The sequence below is a fragment of the Cherax quadricarinatus genome, chromosome 90 (assembly GCF_038502225.1).
Source record: "Cherax quadricarinatus isolate ZL_2023a chromosome 90, ASM3850222v1, whole genome shotgun sequence".
Taxonomy (NCBI): domain Eukaryota; kingdom Metazoa; phylum Arthropoda; class Malacostraca; order Decapoda; family Parastacidae; genus Cherax; species Cherax quadricarinatus.
This window is the reverse complement of record NC_091381.1, coordinates 8,760,253-8,780,366: the sequence shown is the minus strand read 5'-3', so window position 1 is coordinate 8,780,366 and position 20,114 is coordinate 8,760,253. Positions and strand designations below refer to the sequence as shown.

At 39.7% G+C, this 20,114-nt stretch overlaps 1 protein-coding gene across 1 annotated transcript; it reads right to left on the bottom strand.

The window, feature by feature from the left end:
* Positions 1–2,379: 2,379 nt before the first annotated feature.
* LOC128693285 (type I iodothyronine deiodinase) lies at positions 2,380–18,926 on the bottom strand. The gene is made up of 4 exons (XM_070104289.1): positions 18,747–18,926; positions 6,057–6,166; positions 4,128–4,314; positions 2,380–3,773 (listed from the first exon to the last, which is right to left on the bottom strand). The coding sequence occupies exons 1-4, from the start codon at positions 18,771–18,773 to the stop codon at positions 3,729–3,731; spliced, it is 369 nt and encodes a 122-aa protein (XP_069960390.1). The 5' UTR covers positions 18,774–18,926; the 3' UTR covers positions 2,380–3,728.
* Positions 18,927–20,114: the final 1,188 nt, after the last annotated feature.

Here is a 20,114-nt window from a genome sequence, read left to right as displayed (position 1 = left end):
AAAGCAAGAGGGTAATAAATGATTTATTTAAAGAATGTGATGCTCTTTTGTTTTCCGTCTGTGGGAAGGTAAGTTTACGACGACTCTGTAGATGGTCCAAGTCTGACCTAAACGTCGTCGTAAGCTCCTCTCTTTTATGTGCGAGTTATTTGTGTATTGTTCCAGTCACGGTATTGTACTTTTTGTTTGTTATTTTAGGTACCTGTCCAGCACCTTCTTGAAGACAGCCAGGGGTCTATGAGTAATCCCCCTTATATATGTTAGGAGGCAGTTGAACAATCTTGTGCCCCTGACGCACATTTGTGTCCCTTAGCGTATTCGTGGCGCCCCTGCCTTTCAATGGGGGTATGTACCGATACCATAGCTGTAATCATCGAATTTTAAGGGATTCCAGATTACACTTAATCAACCAGCTTTAGGCTGTATGTGTCCGAAGTCTTCTGACATCTGAGTTACGCAGCAATGCAACGACTCTTGGAAAAGGATCAGGATTAATTTCCCGCTGGTACAAAGTGAAGGATCAACATTAACAACTGATCAGTCGATCAGATACGAAGAATTTACTCAGTTGTGCACAAGACTCAACAGTAACAGGACAGCTGTTTTGTAATTCCGTTACTTATTTCCGCTTATCCACGTATGTTGAAGTATTGTATATCTTCCCAGTGCTATATGACCCTTATGGGTCTAGCGCTTACTTATGATGTATATATATATATATATATATATATATATATATATATATATATATATATATATATATATATATATATATATATATATATATATATATATATATATATATATATATATATATACATATAAATATACATACATACGTGTATACATACATATATATTTCATAACTAAGCTAACCAAAAAAATCGCTCGCTGGCTGGTGCATGTGGGAGGACGAGATGAAAACCACCTGGACACAGTCTTGGTGCTCCGGCAGATGAGAAACAATGCTTTGTACCAGCTGGTTATTGTTTCGTAAGCACTGAGCATTTATTGTAAATTGAAACACCCATTAATGACAAAAATTTATTTTTTAAAGGTAATGAAATATACATCAAAATATGATCTTACAGTAAATATCCCACGATAGATGGAGAGATTAGGAAAGGATGAGATTGATTGTGAGGACAGGTGAACGTATATTGTGTGGGGAAAGTGCCCCTCAAGGAAGGTTCCTTGATACTGGTGAGGGGCTCTTGATTTAGGGAATTGGAGCTGCGCTCCAGTTCCCTGAATTAAGCCTGAATACCTTCCACATCCACCCCACAGGCGCTGCATAATCCTAAGAGTTTAGCGCTCCCCCTTGATAATAATAATAATAATAATAATAATAATAATAATAATAATAATAATAATAATAATAATATAATGTGGGGAAAGTGGACAAAGTAAATTATGTTGGATGACAAAGGATGAACAAGAGATGGATGTGGATTATGGTGTGGTGAACAAGACCAGGTACAGTGTAATACAGGGGAGGGAGATGAAGGTGAGTTACAGTGCAAGGTAAGGAGTGGTGAATCATGTAAGGTACATGATAATGTAATGGAAAGTGAGTAATGTATTGTACAGGGTAATGAGAGGGAAGGTGAACAATGTGTTACTCAGGATGAGAGGGAAGGTGAACAACGTGTTCAGGACAGTGTGGAGGATGAACAATTTGAAGAAGTTTATAACTTGTGCTGGGCAGCGCTGTTTTGCCGCTTAATATTGATTATAATGTTAATTATAACATGTGACGATAAACAAGTACAATACGGGATTAACTACAACTTCCACCACCCAACATTACATACGTAATATCTTAAATAATTCATGGTGTCCTCTCATTAACACAAATAAAATATTATCCGTCATTCGTTATACTTTCTTCTCCATCATCACTAAAGAGACCAAGATATTCTTCAGCTTACAGACTGATATTTAAATCTTTCAACTCAAGCGTCATTTAATTTTAACCTCTACAATGATGAAATAGAGAAAAAAATATTTTTTTTTGTTCAAGATTTGAAGCAATATTTCTGAACTAATCTTATTTTCTTATTTTAACTTTTAGTGAACAAAATACTGAGGAATAACGTCAGTGGTTAAACTAGTTAGGTGCTAATGTTAGGCTGGATAAGTTTAAAACTTATCTTAGTAAGATGTTAAGATTAGGTTAATTAGGCTTTGACAATAAATAGGATGATATATATATATATATATATATATATATATATATATATATATGTATATATATATATATATATATATATATATATATATATATGTATATATATATATATATATATATATATATATATATATATAAATATATATATATATATATATATATATATATATATATATATATATGTCGTGCCGAATATGTAAAACTGGTCAATTAGCAAGAACTCATTTAAAATTAAGTCCTTTCTAAAATTTTCTCTTATGCGTTTAAAGATATATTTTTTTCATTAATGTTGATGTAAAAATTTATAATTTTGCACCAAAAGGAACTTAGAAAACTTACCTAACCTTATTATAACAAGAACAATTTATTTTAGCCTAACCCAACTAAATATATTTTAGATTTGTTTACAGTAATTTAATACTAAGCAAACACAGTGAAATATATTTTTTTCGTTAGGTTCAGAATGATTTTGGCGAAATTATTGCATACACAAATTTTCACTTGTCCTATATGGCAAGATGAACGTTGCTATTTAAGCCAAGATCGCAAGTTCTGCCTATTCGGCACGACATATATATATATATATATATATATATATATATATATATATATATATATATATATATATATATATATATATATATATATATATGTATATATAAAGTGTACGAAAATGTTTGTACCTGATACAAACACTTCACAGATTTAAGTGTCTATTTACCACTTGTCGGCATTACAACAATATTCGGTATATTAAGTTATGCTTTAAGGTTTGTTTAGTTAGATATCGAAGATAAGTTAGGTTTGAAAGTTATGCTTGTTAAGCATTATAATTAAACTGGTTAGATGTTAAGGTCAGATAACTAAAATATAAAGGTAGTTTAATTAGTTAATTTTAGTTTAGTCGTTAGTGTTAGATCGATTAGATGTGAATATTAGGTTGGCTTTGTGGTAATGTTAGAGTAATCAGATATTAAAATTAGTAAAGTATTAGGGGAAAGAGTACTGTTAATGGTAGGAAAAATTAAAATTGCTGTCTCCTCTGTTTATATCCATCAAGTGTTACATTCTCCATAAGAAATTAAACTTATTTGTAAACTGTCTTAATGCTACATGATTCTTAAAAATAACTGACTTCTGCCTTCTTTATGAATGTTACATTCACTCCCCTGGCATTATCTATTTGCTGAACGTAAGTTGATGAATGAGACACTTGTGAAACACTTGGGTATCGTTACTGTGGACACGTTTCCACAATCAAGTTACCTAAGTGTTGTACAAGTGCCTTATTCATCAAGTTATCGGTTTTCTGAACCATTTATATAACAATTCCTGTCAGACACAGCAACATCTTGGGATCCTGATGCTGTGAATTCTTCTATTCTTCCTACTTCCACTTGTGGATTTTTTACAAGGTGACACCGCCTCCGACAACTTCTCCTCACCTGTCTGCCGTATTTAAGCCCCTTCGCCAGCCACTGGCTGGCGAAAAGTTTCCACGGTAAAGATTTAAGGGCAGCCAGGAACTCATCGTTATCTAGTTTCCCTTGTGTTTCTTAAGCCACTCTTCTACTGCACGCAGCTGCCAAAAAAAAAATAGAAAAGCATTATCATTATGTTCACAGAACAGTGCTATGGGTTTAGCACTTAATTCTGATTATAATATAATAATTTGCTCACAGAACTGGTGTTATTTAAGCGAATAACTGTCATTTCAAATAAAAGTACTTTTAAGTAAGAGACACCTTAAACTAGATCGTGTGATCATGGAGCATTCTTAATGACAGTACGTAAATATGGTGTACATTATGTACCTTTGTGATGTACTTATCTACTGATTTTACCTTATTAAATACATTTTCTTCATTAATATCCATTTTAAGCAATATAAATCGCTGCATGTACTAATGAAACATAGAGTCCACTGATTCTATACCTTGTATCCCAATGGTCCTTCTTTGCCTTTGTAAACAATAACACTATCCTGGATGATGTAGAGCCTCTCAGGTAGAGCAGCATATGCCGTGTTAGCTTCGTCTGTGAGCATGTCCACCAGCACTGGACAATCTAGCGGCTCCATTGTTAACATCATCTGAGCTGCTGCTACCCTCTCCTCTAGAGTTCTGTAAAAATTAAGATACATAGCAGTATAGTCGCTTCCTTCTTCCATCAGTGTCAGGAAGAATGACTGGAGTTGATATTTTATGAATACTATAGCCATTTTGTGCATGTTGGTGGAAACGTGATGGAGTTATATATATTTTTTTTACAGAAATATGCGTGAAAAATATCTCCTTGACACTAGTTGTATTGTAATGATTATCTGGGGATGTTTTTATGGGCCGCTTATTATACCTATACCTTGCCCATAAAAAAATTAGTTGTGTGTTTATATAAAATTCCACTTTCAGGTTCGCAAAGACAGTTCTTGATTCGTGAAAACGTTCATATAGAATTTGATTAAATTATCTTTGAAGAAGGTTTCACCAGGGACCATTAACCTCGGGGAAGAAAATTAACATGCTTCAAAGTTGGTGTTTCTTAGTGGAAAGTTTGAATTAGTTAAGGGATTTACACATCTTAATTCGTCATTTTTATTCGATAACTCTTGAATTCCAGATCAAATTTGTTTCATATCTTTAATATCTATATATTTAACTGTATTATGAACTTGTGTCACCCTCTGCATTGATCTTTTTGCGTGCACTGAAGCACATTAACCTGGAGTTATACAATACGGGGATACCTTTCTCTGATAGATCAGCGACTGAAATACATCTAGTTTAATATTTCCTTTGTGTGTTAACATTTTGTATTTTTTATTCCTTATATATGCGACTAGTTTTACTTTCTACTTTCGGGCGTTGTTCTATATAATGCAAAATTCGTGACTGCCTTTCCCTCCCTTTCCTTCCATAAGAAAAGATTTAGTGCCATGCGCCTATGGACAGAAGCATACGAGCCATGACGAGCAGAACACATTAGGAGTCTAAGTAGAATGAAGAATGATCCAAGCAAACTTGCTATCAAGACAAGTGCAGCGAGGAATGAGTGAAGTATAACAGTAAACAACTAACTCGTTTGACAAAGACTCGTTTGTTATAAGACATTTTATACCTCATTTGGTAGTTAGGGAAGACTGGTCATAGTTGTATACCAGGGAACACTTGTTAGTTACTGAAGGCAGATAGATCACTGACGTACATTAAAGCACTTGTTAATTACTTACTGGTTAGTGAAGGTTATCATAAATCCATGAAGTTCACTTTGTTAGCGAAATTTAATTTATTAGACAAATGCTCAAACAATACAATAAAACAAATAAACTGATGTAATGGTAACTCCTGCCAAGCTGTTCCGGTGTTCTTTTTTTATGATCTTTTGTGAAATATAAATAAACACACGTGATCACACATAAGAAGTAGCGATCATAATATAAGACTTTAAATCAGGGGTCCCCAACCGGCGGCCCGAGGGCCACATGTGTGGTCCTTCTAGGAACTCGATGCGGCCCTTACGTGAAATTATGAATTCACTTTTATGTAGGTTCTGCATAGTGTCGACAATTACAAAACATCATTGTTATTATTCGTAAAAATTGTAAAAAGTACTAAATGCGGCCGTCTGTTAAATGTGGCTTATCAAACTTGACAATTTATTCTAAAACGTTGTGAACTACTGCTTTAAATAGTAAAAAAATATATATATATCACTGTGCCTTAGCCTGTTTTTCCAGATAAAAAAAACTTTTGTTTAACAAATATCTCATTTCTAAAAAAAAAAAAAAAGTCATTAAGGATAAATCATTTTCTATCACGTAGAAATATGGACCAGCTAGACTTCTTAACAAGACAAACCAACTAACTTATGGTTGGCGATCTCTACGTTGCCCTTTAAGGCCCAGCCGTCAGTGGGATGAGCCTCGGTAATATACACTGTCACGAAGTCTGCCACCTCAGAGAAGTTCTCCATAATCTGTACACAAAATAAGACGACGAAGTAAGAAGTGAACAATCAATCAATATATATATATATATATATATATATATATATATATATATATATATATATATATATATATATATATATATATATATATTAAGACGGAGAGTAGGATAGCAGATGAACAAGGAGGCTTTAGGAACGGTAGGGGGTGTGCAGATCAAGTATTTACAGTGAAACATATAGGTGAACAGTATTTAGAAATGATAAGGAGGTTTTTATGGCATTTATGGATTTGGAAAAGGCGTATGAAAGGGTGGATAGTGGGGGGCAATATAGTAGATTTTGCAAATGTATGGATGAGGAGGTAAGTTACTGAAAGCAGTGAAGAGTTTTTAAGGGTTAGAGTGTTTAAGAGAGAGCGAGATTATTTCCCAGTAAAAGTAGGCCTTAGACAAGGATGTGCGATGTCACAATGGTTCTTCAATATATTTATAGATGGGGTTGTAAGAGAAGTGAATGCTCGGGTGTTGGCAAGAGGTTTGGGGTTAAAAGATAAAGAATCTAACACAAAGTGCGAGTGTCACAGTTGCTCTTTGCTGATAACACTGTGCTTTTGGGAGATTCTGAAGAGAAGTTGCAGAGGTTGGTGGATGAGTTTGGTAGGCTATGTAAAAGAAGAAAATTAAAAGTGTATATAGGAAAGAGTAAGGTTTATCTGGAGTTTACCTGGAGAGGGTTTCGGGGGTTAATGCCCCCGCAGCTCGGTCTGAGACCAGGCCTCGTGGTGGATCAGGGTCTGATCAACCAGGCTGTTACTGCTGGCCGCACGCAAACTGACGTACGAACCACAGCCTGGTTGGTCAGGTACTGACTTTAGGTGCCTCTCCAGTGCCTTCTTGAAGACAACCAGGGGTCTATTGGTAATCCCCCGTATGTATGCTGGGAGGCAGTTGAACAGTCTTGGGCCCCGGACACTTATTGCGTTGTCTCTCAGTGTACTCGTGGTGCCCCTGCTTTTCACAGGGGGAATGTTGCATCTCCTGCCTAGTCTTTTATTTTATTAGGGAGTGATTTTCGTGTGTAAGTTTGGTACTAATCCCTCTAGGATTTTCCAAGTGTACATTATCATGTATCTCTCTCTCCTGCACTCAGGGGAATATGGATCAAGAGCCTTCAACCGTTCCCAGTAATTTAGGTGCCTTATCATAATTATGTGTGCCGTGAAACTTCTTTGTACACTCTCCAGGTCAGCAATTTCTCCTGCATTGTAGGGGGCAGTAAGTGTACAGCAGTATTCCAGCGTAGAGAGAACAAGCGATTTGAAGAGAATCATCATGGCCTTGGCATCCCTAGTTTTGAAGGTTCTCATTATTCATCCCATCATTTTCCTAGCAGATGCGGTACATACATTGTTGTGGTCTTTGAAGGCGAGATCCTCTGACATTATCACTCCCAGGTCCTTCACATTACTTTTTCGCTCTATTGTATGGCTAGGATTTGTTGTATACTCTCATACAATTTTAATTTCCTCAAGTTTTCCATACCTGAGTAGTTGAAATTTCTCTTCACTGAACTTCATATTGTCTTGAGTGGCCCATTTGAAGATTTGGTTTATGTCCGCTTGGAGAATTGTGGTGTCTTCGATGGAGGTCACTGTCATGGGAATCCGGGTGTCATCCGCAAAGGAAGACACGGAGCTATGGCTTACATCTCTGCCCATGTCAGACATAAAGATGAGGAATAGAATGGGAGCGAGTACAGTACCTTGTGGAACAGAGCTTTTCACCATAGCTGCCTCAAACTTTAATTCTGTTTACTATTACTCTTAGTATTCTCTTTGTTAGGAAGTGATAGATCTCTCTACCAACTTTTCCTGTTATTTCTTCATCACTCACTTTGTGCGCTATTACACCATGGTCACACTTGTCGAAAGCTTTTGATGATAATAAAAAAATAGGTACGAAAGATTGAATTTCAAATTGGAGGGGGAGAGTATGTAGGAGGTGAATGCATTCAGATATTTAGGAGTGGACGTGTCAGCAAATGTTTCTATGAAAGATGAAGTGAATCATAGAACTGACAAGTGGAAGCAGGTGAGTGGTGTACTGAGGAGTCAGTGGAGACTAAGAACTTTCTCCATGGAAACGAAAAGGGGAATGTATGAGAGTATTGTTATACCAACGCTATTATATGGGTGTGAAGCATGGGTGTTGAATGTTGCAACAATGAGAAGGCTGGAGGCAGAGATGTCATGTCTGAGGACAATGTGTGGTGCGAATATAATGCAGAGAATTCCTAGTTTGAAATTTAGGAGGTGTGGGATTACCAAATCTATTATCCAGAAGGTGGGGTAGAGGTCGGCCTAGGAATGGATGGAGGGAGGGGATAAAAGTAGTTTTTTGTGTGAGGGGCTTGGACTTTCAACAAGCATGTGTGAGTGTGTTAGTTATGAACGAATGGAGACAAATGGTTTTTAGGATATGATGAGCAGTTGGAGTGTGAGCAGGGTAATATTTATGAAGGGATTTAGGGAAACTGGCAGGACGGACTTGAGTCTTGAAGATGGGAAGTACAGTGTCTGCACTGTTAATGTTAATGGGTGTTAATGTTGCAGTTGTATAACTGTAGTGTATGTGCACCTCTGGCAAGACAGTGAGGGAGTGAATTATGGTGAAAATTTTTCTTTCTCGGCCATCCTACCTTGAAGGAAAACGGCCGATATGTTAATAATAATAATATATAATAATATATATATATATATATATATATATATATATATATATATATATATATATATATATATATATATATATATATATATATATATATATATATATATATATATATATATATATATATATATATATATATATATATATAATATATATATGTATATATATATATATGTGTGTATGTGTGTGTGTGTGTGTGTGTGTGTGTGTGTGTGTGTGTGTGTGTGTGTGTGTGTGTGTGTGTGTGTGTGTGTGTGTGTGTGTATTTAGCAAGTCGGCCGTCTCCCACCGAGGCAGGGTGACCCAAAAAGAAAGAAAATCCCCAGAAAGCAAATACTTTCATCATCATTCAACACTTTCACCTCACTCACACATAATCACTGTTTTTGCAGAGGAGCTCAGAATACAACAGTTTAGAAGCATATACGTATAAAGATACACAACATATCCCTCCAAACTACCAATATCCCGAACCCCTCCTTTAGAGTGCAGGCATTGTACTTCCCATTTCCAGGACTCAAGTCCGTTTATATAAAAATAACCGGTTTCCCAGAATCCCTTCACTAAATATTACCCTGCTCACACTCCAACGAATCGTCAGGTCCCAAATACCATTCACTCCTATCAAACACGCTCATGCACGCCTGCTGGAAGTCCAAGCCCCTCGCCCACAAAACCTCCCTTACCCTTCCTTCCAACCTTCTCGAGGACGACCCCTATCCCGCCTTCCTTCCCCTACAGATTTAAATGCTCTCCATGTCATTCTACTTTGATCCATTCTCTCTAAATGACCAAACCACCTCAACAACCCCTCTTCAGCCCTCTGACTAATACTTTTATTAACTCCACATCTCCTAATTTCCACACTCCTAATTTTCTGCATAATATTTACACCACACATTGCCCTTAGACAGGACATCTCCACTGCCTCCAACCGTCTCCTCGCTGCTGCATTCACAACCCAAGCTTCACATCCATATAAGAGTGTTGGTACTACTATACTTTCATACATTCCCTTCTTTGCATCCATACATAACGTTTTTTGTCTCCACATATACCTCAACGCACCACTCACCTTTTTTCCCTCATCAATTCTATGATTAACTTCATCCTTCATAAATCCATCCGCCGACATGTCAACTCCCAAGGATCTGAAAACATTCACTTCTTCCATATTCCTCCTCCCCAATTTGATATCCAATTCTACTTTATCTAAATCATTTGATACCCTCGTCACCTTACTCTTTTCTATGTTCACTTTCAACTTTCTACCTTTGCACATACTCCCAAACTCGTCCACTAACCTTAGCAATTTTTCTTTAGAACCTCCCATAAGCACAGTATCATCAGCAAAAAGCAAAAGTGTCAATTCCAATTTTGTATTTGATTCCCCATAATTTAATCCCACCCCTCTCCCGAACACCCTAGCATTTACTTCTTTTACAACCCCATCTATAAATATATTAAACAACTATGGTGACATTACACATCCTTGTCTAAGACCTACTTTTACCGAGAAGTAAAGCTTCTGCACACCCTAACCTGAGCCTCACTATCCTCATAAAAACTCTTTAATGCATTTAATAATTTACCACCTATTCCATTTACTTGCAACATCTGCCACATTGCTCCTCTATCCACTCTATCATATGCCTTTTCTAAATCCATAAATGCAATAAAAAGTTCCCTACCTTTATCAAAATACTGTTCACATATATGCTTCAATGTAAACACTTGATCTACACATCCCCTACCCACTCTGAAGCCTCCTTGCTCGTCCGCAATCCTACATTCTGTCTTATCTCTAATTCTTTCAATTATAACCCTACCGTTCACTTTTCCTGTTATACTCAGTAAACTTATTCCTCTATAATTTTTAAAATCTCTTTTGTCCCCTTTCCCTTTATATAAAGGGACTATACAAGCTTCACACATTATGGGCACCAAGCTTCACACATTATGAGCACCAAGCTTCACACATTATGAGCACCAAGCTTCACACATTATGGGCACCAAGTTTCACACATTATGGGCACCAAGCTTCACACATTATGGGCACCAAGCTTCACACATTATGGGCACCAAGTTTCACACATTATGGGCACCAAGCTTCACACATTATGGGCACCAAGCTTCACACATTATGAGCACCAAGCTTCACACATTATGGGCACCAAGCTTCACACATTATGGGCACCAAGTTTCACACATTATGGGCACCAAGCTTCACACATTATGGGCACCAAGTTTCACACATTATGAGCACCAAGCTTCACACATTATGAGCACCAAGCTTCACACATTATGGGCACCAAGTTTCACACATTATGGGCACCAAGCTTCACACATTATGGGAACCAAGCTTCACACAATACGAGCACCAAGCTTCACACATTATGGGCACTAAGCTTCACACATTATGGGTACCAAGTTTCACACATTTTGGGCACCAAGCTTCACACATTGTGGGTACCAAGCCTCACACATTATGGGCATCAAGCCTCACACATTATGGGCACCAAGCCTCACACATTATCGGCACCAAGCTTCACACATTGTGGGCACCAAGCCTCACACATTATGGGCACCAAGCTTCACACATTATGGACACCAAGCTTCACACATTATGGGCACCAAGCCTCTCACATTATGAGCACCAAGCTTCACACATTATGGGCACCAAGCCTCACACATTATGGGCACCAAACTTCACACATTATGGGCACCAAGCCTCACACATTATGGGCACCAAGCTTCACACATTATGGGCACCAAGCTTCAAACATTATGAGCACCAAGCCTCACACATTATGGGCACCAAGCCTCACACATTATGGGCACCAAGCCTCACATATTATGGGCACCAAGCCTAACACATTATGGGCACCAAGCCTCACACATTATGGGCACCAAGCCTCACACATTATGGGCACCAAGCCTCACACATTATGGGCACCAAGCCTCACACATTATGGACACCAAGCCTCACACATTATGGGCACCAAGCTTCACACATTATGGGCACCAAGCTTCACACATTATGAGCACCAAGCCTCACACATTATGGGCACCAAGCCTCACACATTATGGGCACCAAGCTTCACACATTATGGGCACCAAGCTTCACACATTATGGGCACTAAGCCTCACACATTATGGACACCAAGCCTCACACATTATGGGCACCAAGCCTCACATATTATGGGCACCAAGCCTAACACATTATGGGCACCAAGCCTCACACATTATGGGCACCAAGCCTCACACATTATGGGCACCAAGCCTCACACATTATGGGCAACAAGCGTCACACATTATGGGCACCAAGCCTCACACATTATGGGCAACAAGCGTCACACATTATGGGCACCAAGCCTCACACATTATGGGCACCAAGCCTCACACATTATGGGCACCAAGCCTCACACATTATGGGCACGAAGCCTCACACATTATGGGCAACAAGCCTCACACATTATGGACACCAAGCCTCATACATTATGGGCACCAAGCCTCACACATTATGGGCACGAAGCCTCACACATTATGGGCACCAAGCCTCACACATTTTGGGCACCAAGCCTCATACATTATGGGCACCAAGCCTCACACATTATGGGCACCAAGCCTCACACATTTTGGTCACCAAGCTCACACATTATAGGTGCTAAGCTTCACACATTATGGGCACCAAGCTTCACATATTATGGGCACCAAGCATCACACATTATGGACACCAAGTTTCACACATTATGGGCACCAAGCTTCACACATTATGGGCACCAAGCTTCACACATTATGGGCACCAAGCTTCACACATTAAGGGCACCAAGCCTCACACGTTACGGGCACCAAGCTTCACACATTATGGGCATCAAGCTTCACACATTATGGGCACCAAGCCTCACACATTATGGGCACCAAGATTCACACATTATGGGCACCAAGCTTCACACATTATGGGAACCAAGCTTCACACATTATGGGCACCAAGCTTCACACATTATGGGCATCAAGCATCACACATTATGGGCACCAAGCTTCACACATTATGGGCACCAAGCCTCACACGTTACGGGCACCAAGCTTCACACATTATGGGCATCAAGCTTCACACATTATGGGCACCAAGCCTCACACGTTACGGGCATCAAGCTTCACACATTATGGGCACCAAGCTTCACACATTATGGGCACCAAGCTTCATACATTATGGATACCAAGCTTCACACATTATGGGCACCAAGCTTCACACATTATGAGCACCAAGCTTCACACATTATGGGCACCAAGCCTCACACATTATGGGCACCAAGCTTCACACATTATGGGAACCAAGCCTCACATATTATGGGCACCAAACCTCACACATTATGGGCACCAAGCCTCACACATTATAGGCACCAAGACTCACTCATCATGGGCACCAAGCTTCACACATTATGAGCACCAAGCTTCACACATTATGGGCACCAAGCCTCTCACATTATGAGCACCAAGCTTCACACATTATGGGCACCAAGCCTCACACATTATAGGCACCAAGACTCACTCATCATGGGCACCAAGCCTCTCACATTATGAGCACCAAGCTTCACACATTATGGGCACTAAGCCTCACACATTATGGGCACCAAACTTCACACATTATGGGCACCAAGCCTCACACATTATGGGCACCAAGCCTCACACATTATGAGCACCAACCTCACACATTATGGGCACCAAGCCTCACATATTATGGGCACCAAGCCTAACACATTATGGGCACCAAGCCTCACACATTATGGGCACCAAGCCTCACACATTATGGGCACCAAGCCTCACACATTATGGGCACCAAGCCTCACACATTATGGGCACCAAGCCTAACACATTATGGGCACCAAGCCTCACACATTATGGGCACCAAGCCTAACACATTATGGGCACCAAGCCTCACACATTATGGGCACCAAGCCTCACACATTATGGGCACCAAGCCTAACACATTATGGGCACCAAGCCTCACACATTATGGGCACCAAGCCTAACACATTATGGGCACCAAGCCTCACACATTATGGGCACCAAGCCTCACACATTATGGGCACCAAGCCTCACATATTCACCTAACTCGTCCATTAATCTTATACTTCACCTTAGTAGATGTGACTGACGTATCATAACACTTCACTTTCTGTATTCATAAATCTTCTTTAATATAGATACACAGAAAGTACCGGCAACTAGTTTTGTCAACCAATCACCAACCTTGTTACAAACTGCGTTAATTCATACATGAAAATAATCTTTATTACTCTGTTTACTATGTCTGAGTTGCTAACTGTCACTTCTGGCATGCAGATTAATATTGTTATTATTATTATTATTATAATCATGGGATGGCGCTAAACCCGTAGTATTATACAGCACCTGTGGGGCGGTATTATATATATATATATATATATATATATATATATATATATATATATATATATATATATATATATATATATATATATATATGTGCATGTATTTATATACATACATATACATATTATTTAGTTGTAGCTACAGTTAGAGTAAGAGGTAGATGGGACTAGAGGAAAATGGCAACAACAAGTAAGAGGGAGGTGAAAGTGTATAAACTAAGGGAGGAGGAAGTTCGGGTGAAATATAAGCGACTATTGGCAGAAAGGTGGGCTGGTGCAAGTGTGAGCAGTGGGGGGGGGGGGGGTTGAAGAGGGTTGGAATAGTTTTAAAAATGCAGTATTTGAATGTGGGGGCAGAAGTTTGTGGTTATAGGAAGGTGGGTGCAGGAGGAAAGAGGAGTGATTGGTGGAATGATGAAGTAAAGGGTGTGATAAAAGAGAAAAAGTTAGCTTATGAGAGGTTTTTACAAATCAGAAGTGTTACAAGAAGAGTAGAGTATATGGAGAGTAAAAGAAAGGTGAAGAGAGTGGTGAGAGAGTGCAAAAGGAGAGCAGATGATTGAGTGGGAGAGGCACTGTCAAGAAATTTTTGGGTAGATGGCGAGAATATTTTGAGGATCTTTTAAATGTCGACGAAGAAAGGGAGGCGGTAATTTCATGCACTGGCCAGGGAGGTATACCATCTTTTAGGAGGGAAGAAGAACAGGATGTGAGTGTGGGGGAGGTGCATGAGGTATTATGTAGAATTAAAGGGGGTAAAGCAGCTGGAACTGACGGGATCTTGACAGAAATGTTAAAAGCAGGGGGGAATATAGTGTTGGAGTGGTTGGTATTTTTGTTTAATAAATGTATGAAAGAGGGAAAGGTTCTGTGCTTCGACTACATAGTTGAGCTCCAAGCGGAGAGAGCAGCAGGAATAGGGTGGGAAAAACCAAACTACAAAAGGGGGAACTACTCACGGTTGGGGAACTTCTTTCAAGACATTCAGTGGGAGAGAGAACTGACAGGAAAACCAGTACAAGAAATGATGGACTATGTGGCAACAAAATGCAAGGAGGCAGAGGAGAGGTTTGTTCCCAAGGGAAACAGAAATAATGGGAAGAACAGAATGAGTCCTTGGTTCACCCAAAGGTGTAGGGAGGCAAAAACTAGGTGTACTAGAGAATGGAAAAGGTACAGAAGACAGAGAACTCAGGAAAATAAAGAGATTAGCCGAAGAGCCAGAAACGAATATGCACAGATAAGAAGGGAGGCTCAGCGGCAATACGAAAATGACATAGCATCGAAAGTCAAGACTGACCCGAAGCTGTTGTACAGCCACATCAGGAGGAAAACAACAGTCAAGGACCAGGTAATGAGACTGAGGAAGGGTGATGGGAAATTCACAACAAACGATCGGGAGGTATGTCAGGAGCTCAACACAAGATTTAAAGAAGTATTTACAGTGGAAACCAGTAGGACTCCAGGAAATCAGAGCAGGGGGGTGCACCAGCAAGTGCTGGATGAGGTACATATAACCAAGGAGGAGGTGAAGAAGCTGCTATGCGAACTTGACACCTCAAAGGCGGTGGGACCAGACAACATCTCTCCGTGGGTCCTTAAAGAGGGAGCAGAGACATTGTGTGTACCATTAACGAAGATCTTCAACACATCATTCGAAACTGGGCAACTCCCTGAGGTATGGAAGATGGCAAATGTAGTCCCAATTTTTAAAAAGGGAGACAGACATGAGGCACTACACTACAGACCTGTATCACTAGCGTGTATAGTATGCAAAGTCATGGAGAAGATCATCAGGAGGAGAGTGGTGGAGCACCTGGAAAGAAACAAGTGTATAATTGACAACCAGCATGGTTTCAGGGAGGGAAAATCCTGTGTCACAAACCTATTAGAGTTTTATGACAAGGTGACAGAAGTAAGACAAGAGAGAGAGAGAGGGGTGGATCGACTGCATTTTTTTGGACTGCAAGAAGGCCTTCGACACAGTTCCTCACAAGAGGTTACTGCAAAAGCTAGAGGATCAGGCACACATAACAGGAAAGGCACTGCAATGGATAAGAGAATACCTTACAGGGAGGCAACAACGAGTCATGGTACGTGATGAGGTGTCAAAGTGGGCGCCTGTGACAAGCGGGGTTCCACAGGGGCCAGTCCTAGGACCTGTGCTGTTCTTGGCATATGTGAATAACATAACGGAAGGGATAGACTCAGAAGTGTCCTTGTTTGCGGACGATGTGAAGTTAATGAGAAGAATCAAATCGGATGAGGATCAGGCAGGACTACAAAGAGACCTGGACAGGCTACAAGCCTGGTCCAGCAACTGGCTCCTTGAATTTAACCCCGCCAAATGCAAAGTCATGAAGATTGGGGAAGGGCAAAGAAGACCGCAGACACAATATAGTTTAGATGGCCAAAGTCTGCAAACCTCACTCAAGGAAAAAGATCTGGGGGTGAGTATAACACCGAGCATATCTCCTGAGGCGCACATCAATCAGATAACTGCTGCAGCATACGGGCGCCTGGCAAACCTACGGATAGCGTTCCGATACCTCAGTAAGGAGTCGTTCAAGACTCTCTATACCATTTACGTCAGGCCCATACTGGAGTATGCAGCACCAGTTTGGAATCCACACCTAGTCAAGCACGTCAAGAAATTAGAGAAAGTGCAAAGGTTTGCAACAAGACTAGTCCCAGAGCTACGGGGATTGTCCTAAGAAGAAAGGTTGAGGGAAATCGGCCTGATGACACTGGAGGCCAGGAGGGTCATGGGAGACATGATAACGACATATAAAATACTTCGCGGAATAGACGAGGTGGACAAAGACGGGATGTTCCAGAGATGGGACACAGACGCAAGAGGTCACAATTGGAAGTTGAAGACTCAGATGAATCAAAGGGATGTTAGGAAGTATTTCTTCAGTCATAGAGTAGTCAAGCCGTGGAATAGCCTAGAAAGTGAAGTAGTGGAGGCGGGAACCATACATAGTTTTTAAGGCGAGGTATGATAAAGCTCATGGAGCAGGGAGAGAGAGGACCAAGTAGCAATCAGTGAAGAGGCGGGGCCAGGAGCTATGAATCGACCCCTGCAACCACAAATAGGTGAGTACAAATAGGTGAGTATACACACACACACACACACACATACGCACACACACACACACACACACACACACACACACAAACACACACACACACACACACAAACACACACACACACACACACACACACACACACACACACACACACACACACACACACACACACACACACACACACACACACACACACACACACACAATATTTTAAGTAAAACACTCTGCAGAAAGAAACTTAAACGAAGACTAACATACAATACATGTACTATTGGAAGATATATATAACATTCACTGACCATTGATTTTTGCCTAATACTTTTCAAATCAGTTTGTAATGAAAAACTATAATTCAGTTTTAGCATCTCTGTAGACAGTAGAAAATTTTAATAATTTTCCTGTACCAAGATTATTATTTGTCAATGGGAGAAACTTAATTTATTTTATAAGTAATTCACTGCCTATTTTTTACTTTCCTCAATAAATAAACAAAAACAGTGTAATTGTCCATTGTAAAAAGAATATTAAGATATGTAAACAAATAAGCTGGTATTAAATTGTCGATTTGTTTTTATTGATCCACTAAATAGGAAAATAATATTGCTAGAGAATAAACCTGACAACGTCGACTTCTCTCATAGGAAGATAATAAAACGGATTACACGAATTACTGACCAGTGAGTTTCAGCAGTGGTTAAACGCCACACCGTATAATGAATGTGTCTCACTGGAAAAATAAACACTGAAGCTGTATAATGTGATCCTTTATTGACAACGTTTCGCCCACACAGTAGACTTTATGAAGTCACAAACAGAACTGTTCTGTTTGTAACTTGATAAAGCCCACAGTGTGGGCGAAACGTTGCCAATAAAGGATCACATTATACTGCTTCTGTGTTTATTTTTCCATAGTGTCGGTATTGTATACCATTTATTTCCAATGTATCTCTCTTTTACGCGTCTTTTACCTTCTTTAAGAAAAACCTGCGTTTTATCCTGCATTAAACTATTTATATAAATGAAAAATGATGTCCTAATCTGAAGACATATAGAGAAGCTGTGATTAAACTTGCACCTCTTGTAGTCAGGTTTGAATCCTATACTATAGCCAGTGCAATGGGTGCCCCTGAGGTTTCCACTTTAACATGCAGAGGAAAAAAAAAGGCGATTTGCACAGGAAATTGCCCTGCGGAAGCACTCCTTTATTTTTATTTTTTCCATTATGGCAATTTTTTTGATAATTGTGGTCACGTGTTTGATTATGTTTATTTAATCCGAATTATTAAATGATCAGGAATGGCCGAAACGTCGCTTAGAATACTGTCCACATTGCGGGTTAATTATGTTCCACATGACCTGTGAGCACCTCACCTTACGGAACCTCCTGAGATTGGCCATAAACGGAGGTCAGGTGCAGGAGCCGAAATTAAGTACGAGAGGTCGGCCAGGCTTGAGCAGGTCCAGCAGGTGGCACTTAGAGTTGTCACTCAGCCGTATCATCAGAGGGTCGGGTGCCTTCCCACCTTCCTCCGCCTCCATGACTGCCTCCGTCCACGCCCTGTAACAACAAGAATTGTGTGTTCTGCGGTCCCTGCGTGACTGAGAAAAGATATCTCTGTATTCTGTCAGCTCTGCCTCCTCTACGGCAATGCACACAAACGTAACACTGCAGAATAGTGTAAAATTTTAATGCACCAGAATCTAAAATATGTATTCGTAAAGGTGTATATGTATGCATGAGCACATGTATGTATGCGTTCACATATATATGTTTTTATGTATATATGGATGTGCATATGTATATATGTATTTGTTTTCATGTATGAATTTATGCTCTTTATATGGATGCATATGTGTATATGTATGTGTGTGTGTGTATATGTGTATATATTAATTTCTACTCTCACCTATTTGTGGTGAAAGGGTCGATTTTCATTTCCTGGTCCCACCTATCCACTGCCCGCTCCTGGGTTCTTCCTCTCCTAGTTACTTGAACTCTATCATACCCAGTCTTAAGGCTACGTACGAATTCTGCTTCAGTCTCTTTGTTCTCTATGCTGGTCCACTTCCCGACTACTCGAAGACTAAAGAAGTATTTCCTGGCAGATTTAAATCGGAGGCTGCCATAGTGAAGAGCTCTGTTCCACAAGGCACAGTACTCGCCCCCATCTTATTCCTCATCCTCATATCAGACATAGACAGAGATATACACCACAGCACCGTATCATCTTTTGCGGATGATACTAGGATCTGCATGAGGCTGTCATCTGCTGATGACGCAGTTAACCTTCAAGAAGATATAAACGAAGTTTTCCAGTGGGCAACGGTAAACAATATGATGTTCAATGAGGACAAATTCCAACTACTCCGTTATGGAAAACTGGAGGAGATAATAACTAGAACAGAGTATACTACAGACTCTGGTCATACAATACAGCGGAAAAATAATGTAAGAGACCTGGGAGTAGTAATGTCTGAGGATCTCACTTTCAAGGATCACAACAGTGCCACGATCGCACGTGTAAAGAAAATGATAGGATGGATAATGAGAACGTTCAAAACGAGAGATGACAAGCCAATGATGATCCTTTTCAAATCACTTGTTCTCTCTAGGCTGGAATACTGCTGTACATTAACATCTCCATTCAAAGCAGGTGAAATCGCAGATCTAGAGAGTGTACAGAGATCCTTTACTGCACGTATAAGTTCTGTCAAGCACATTAACTACTGGGAACGCTT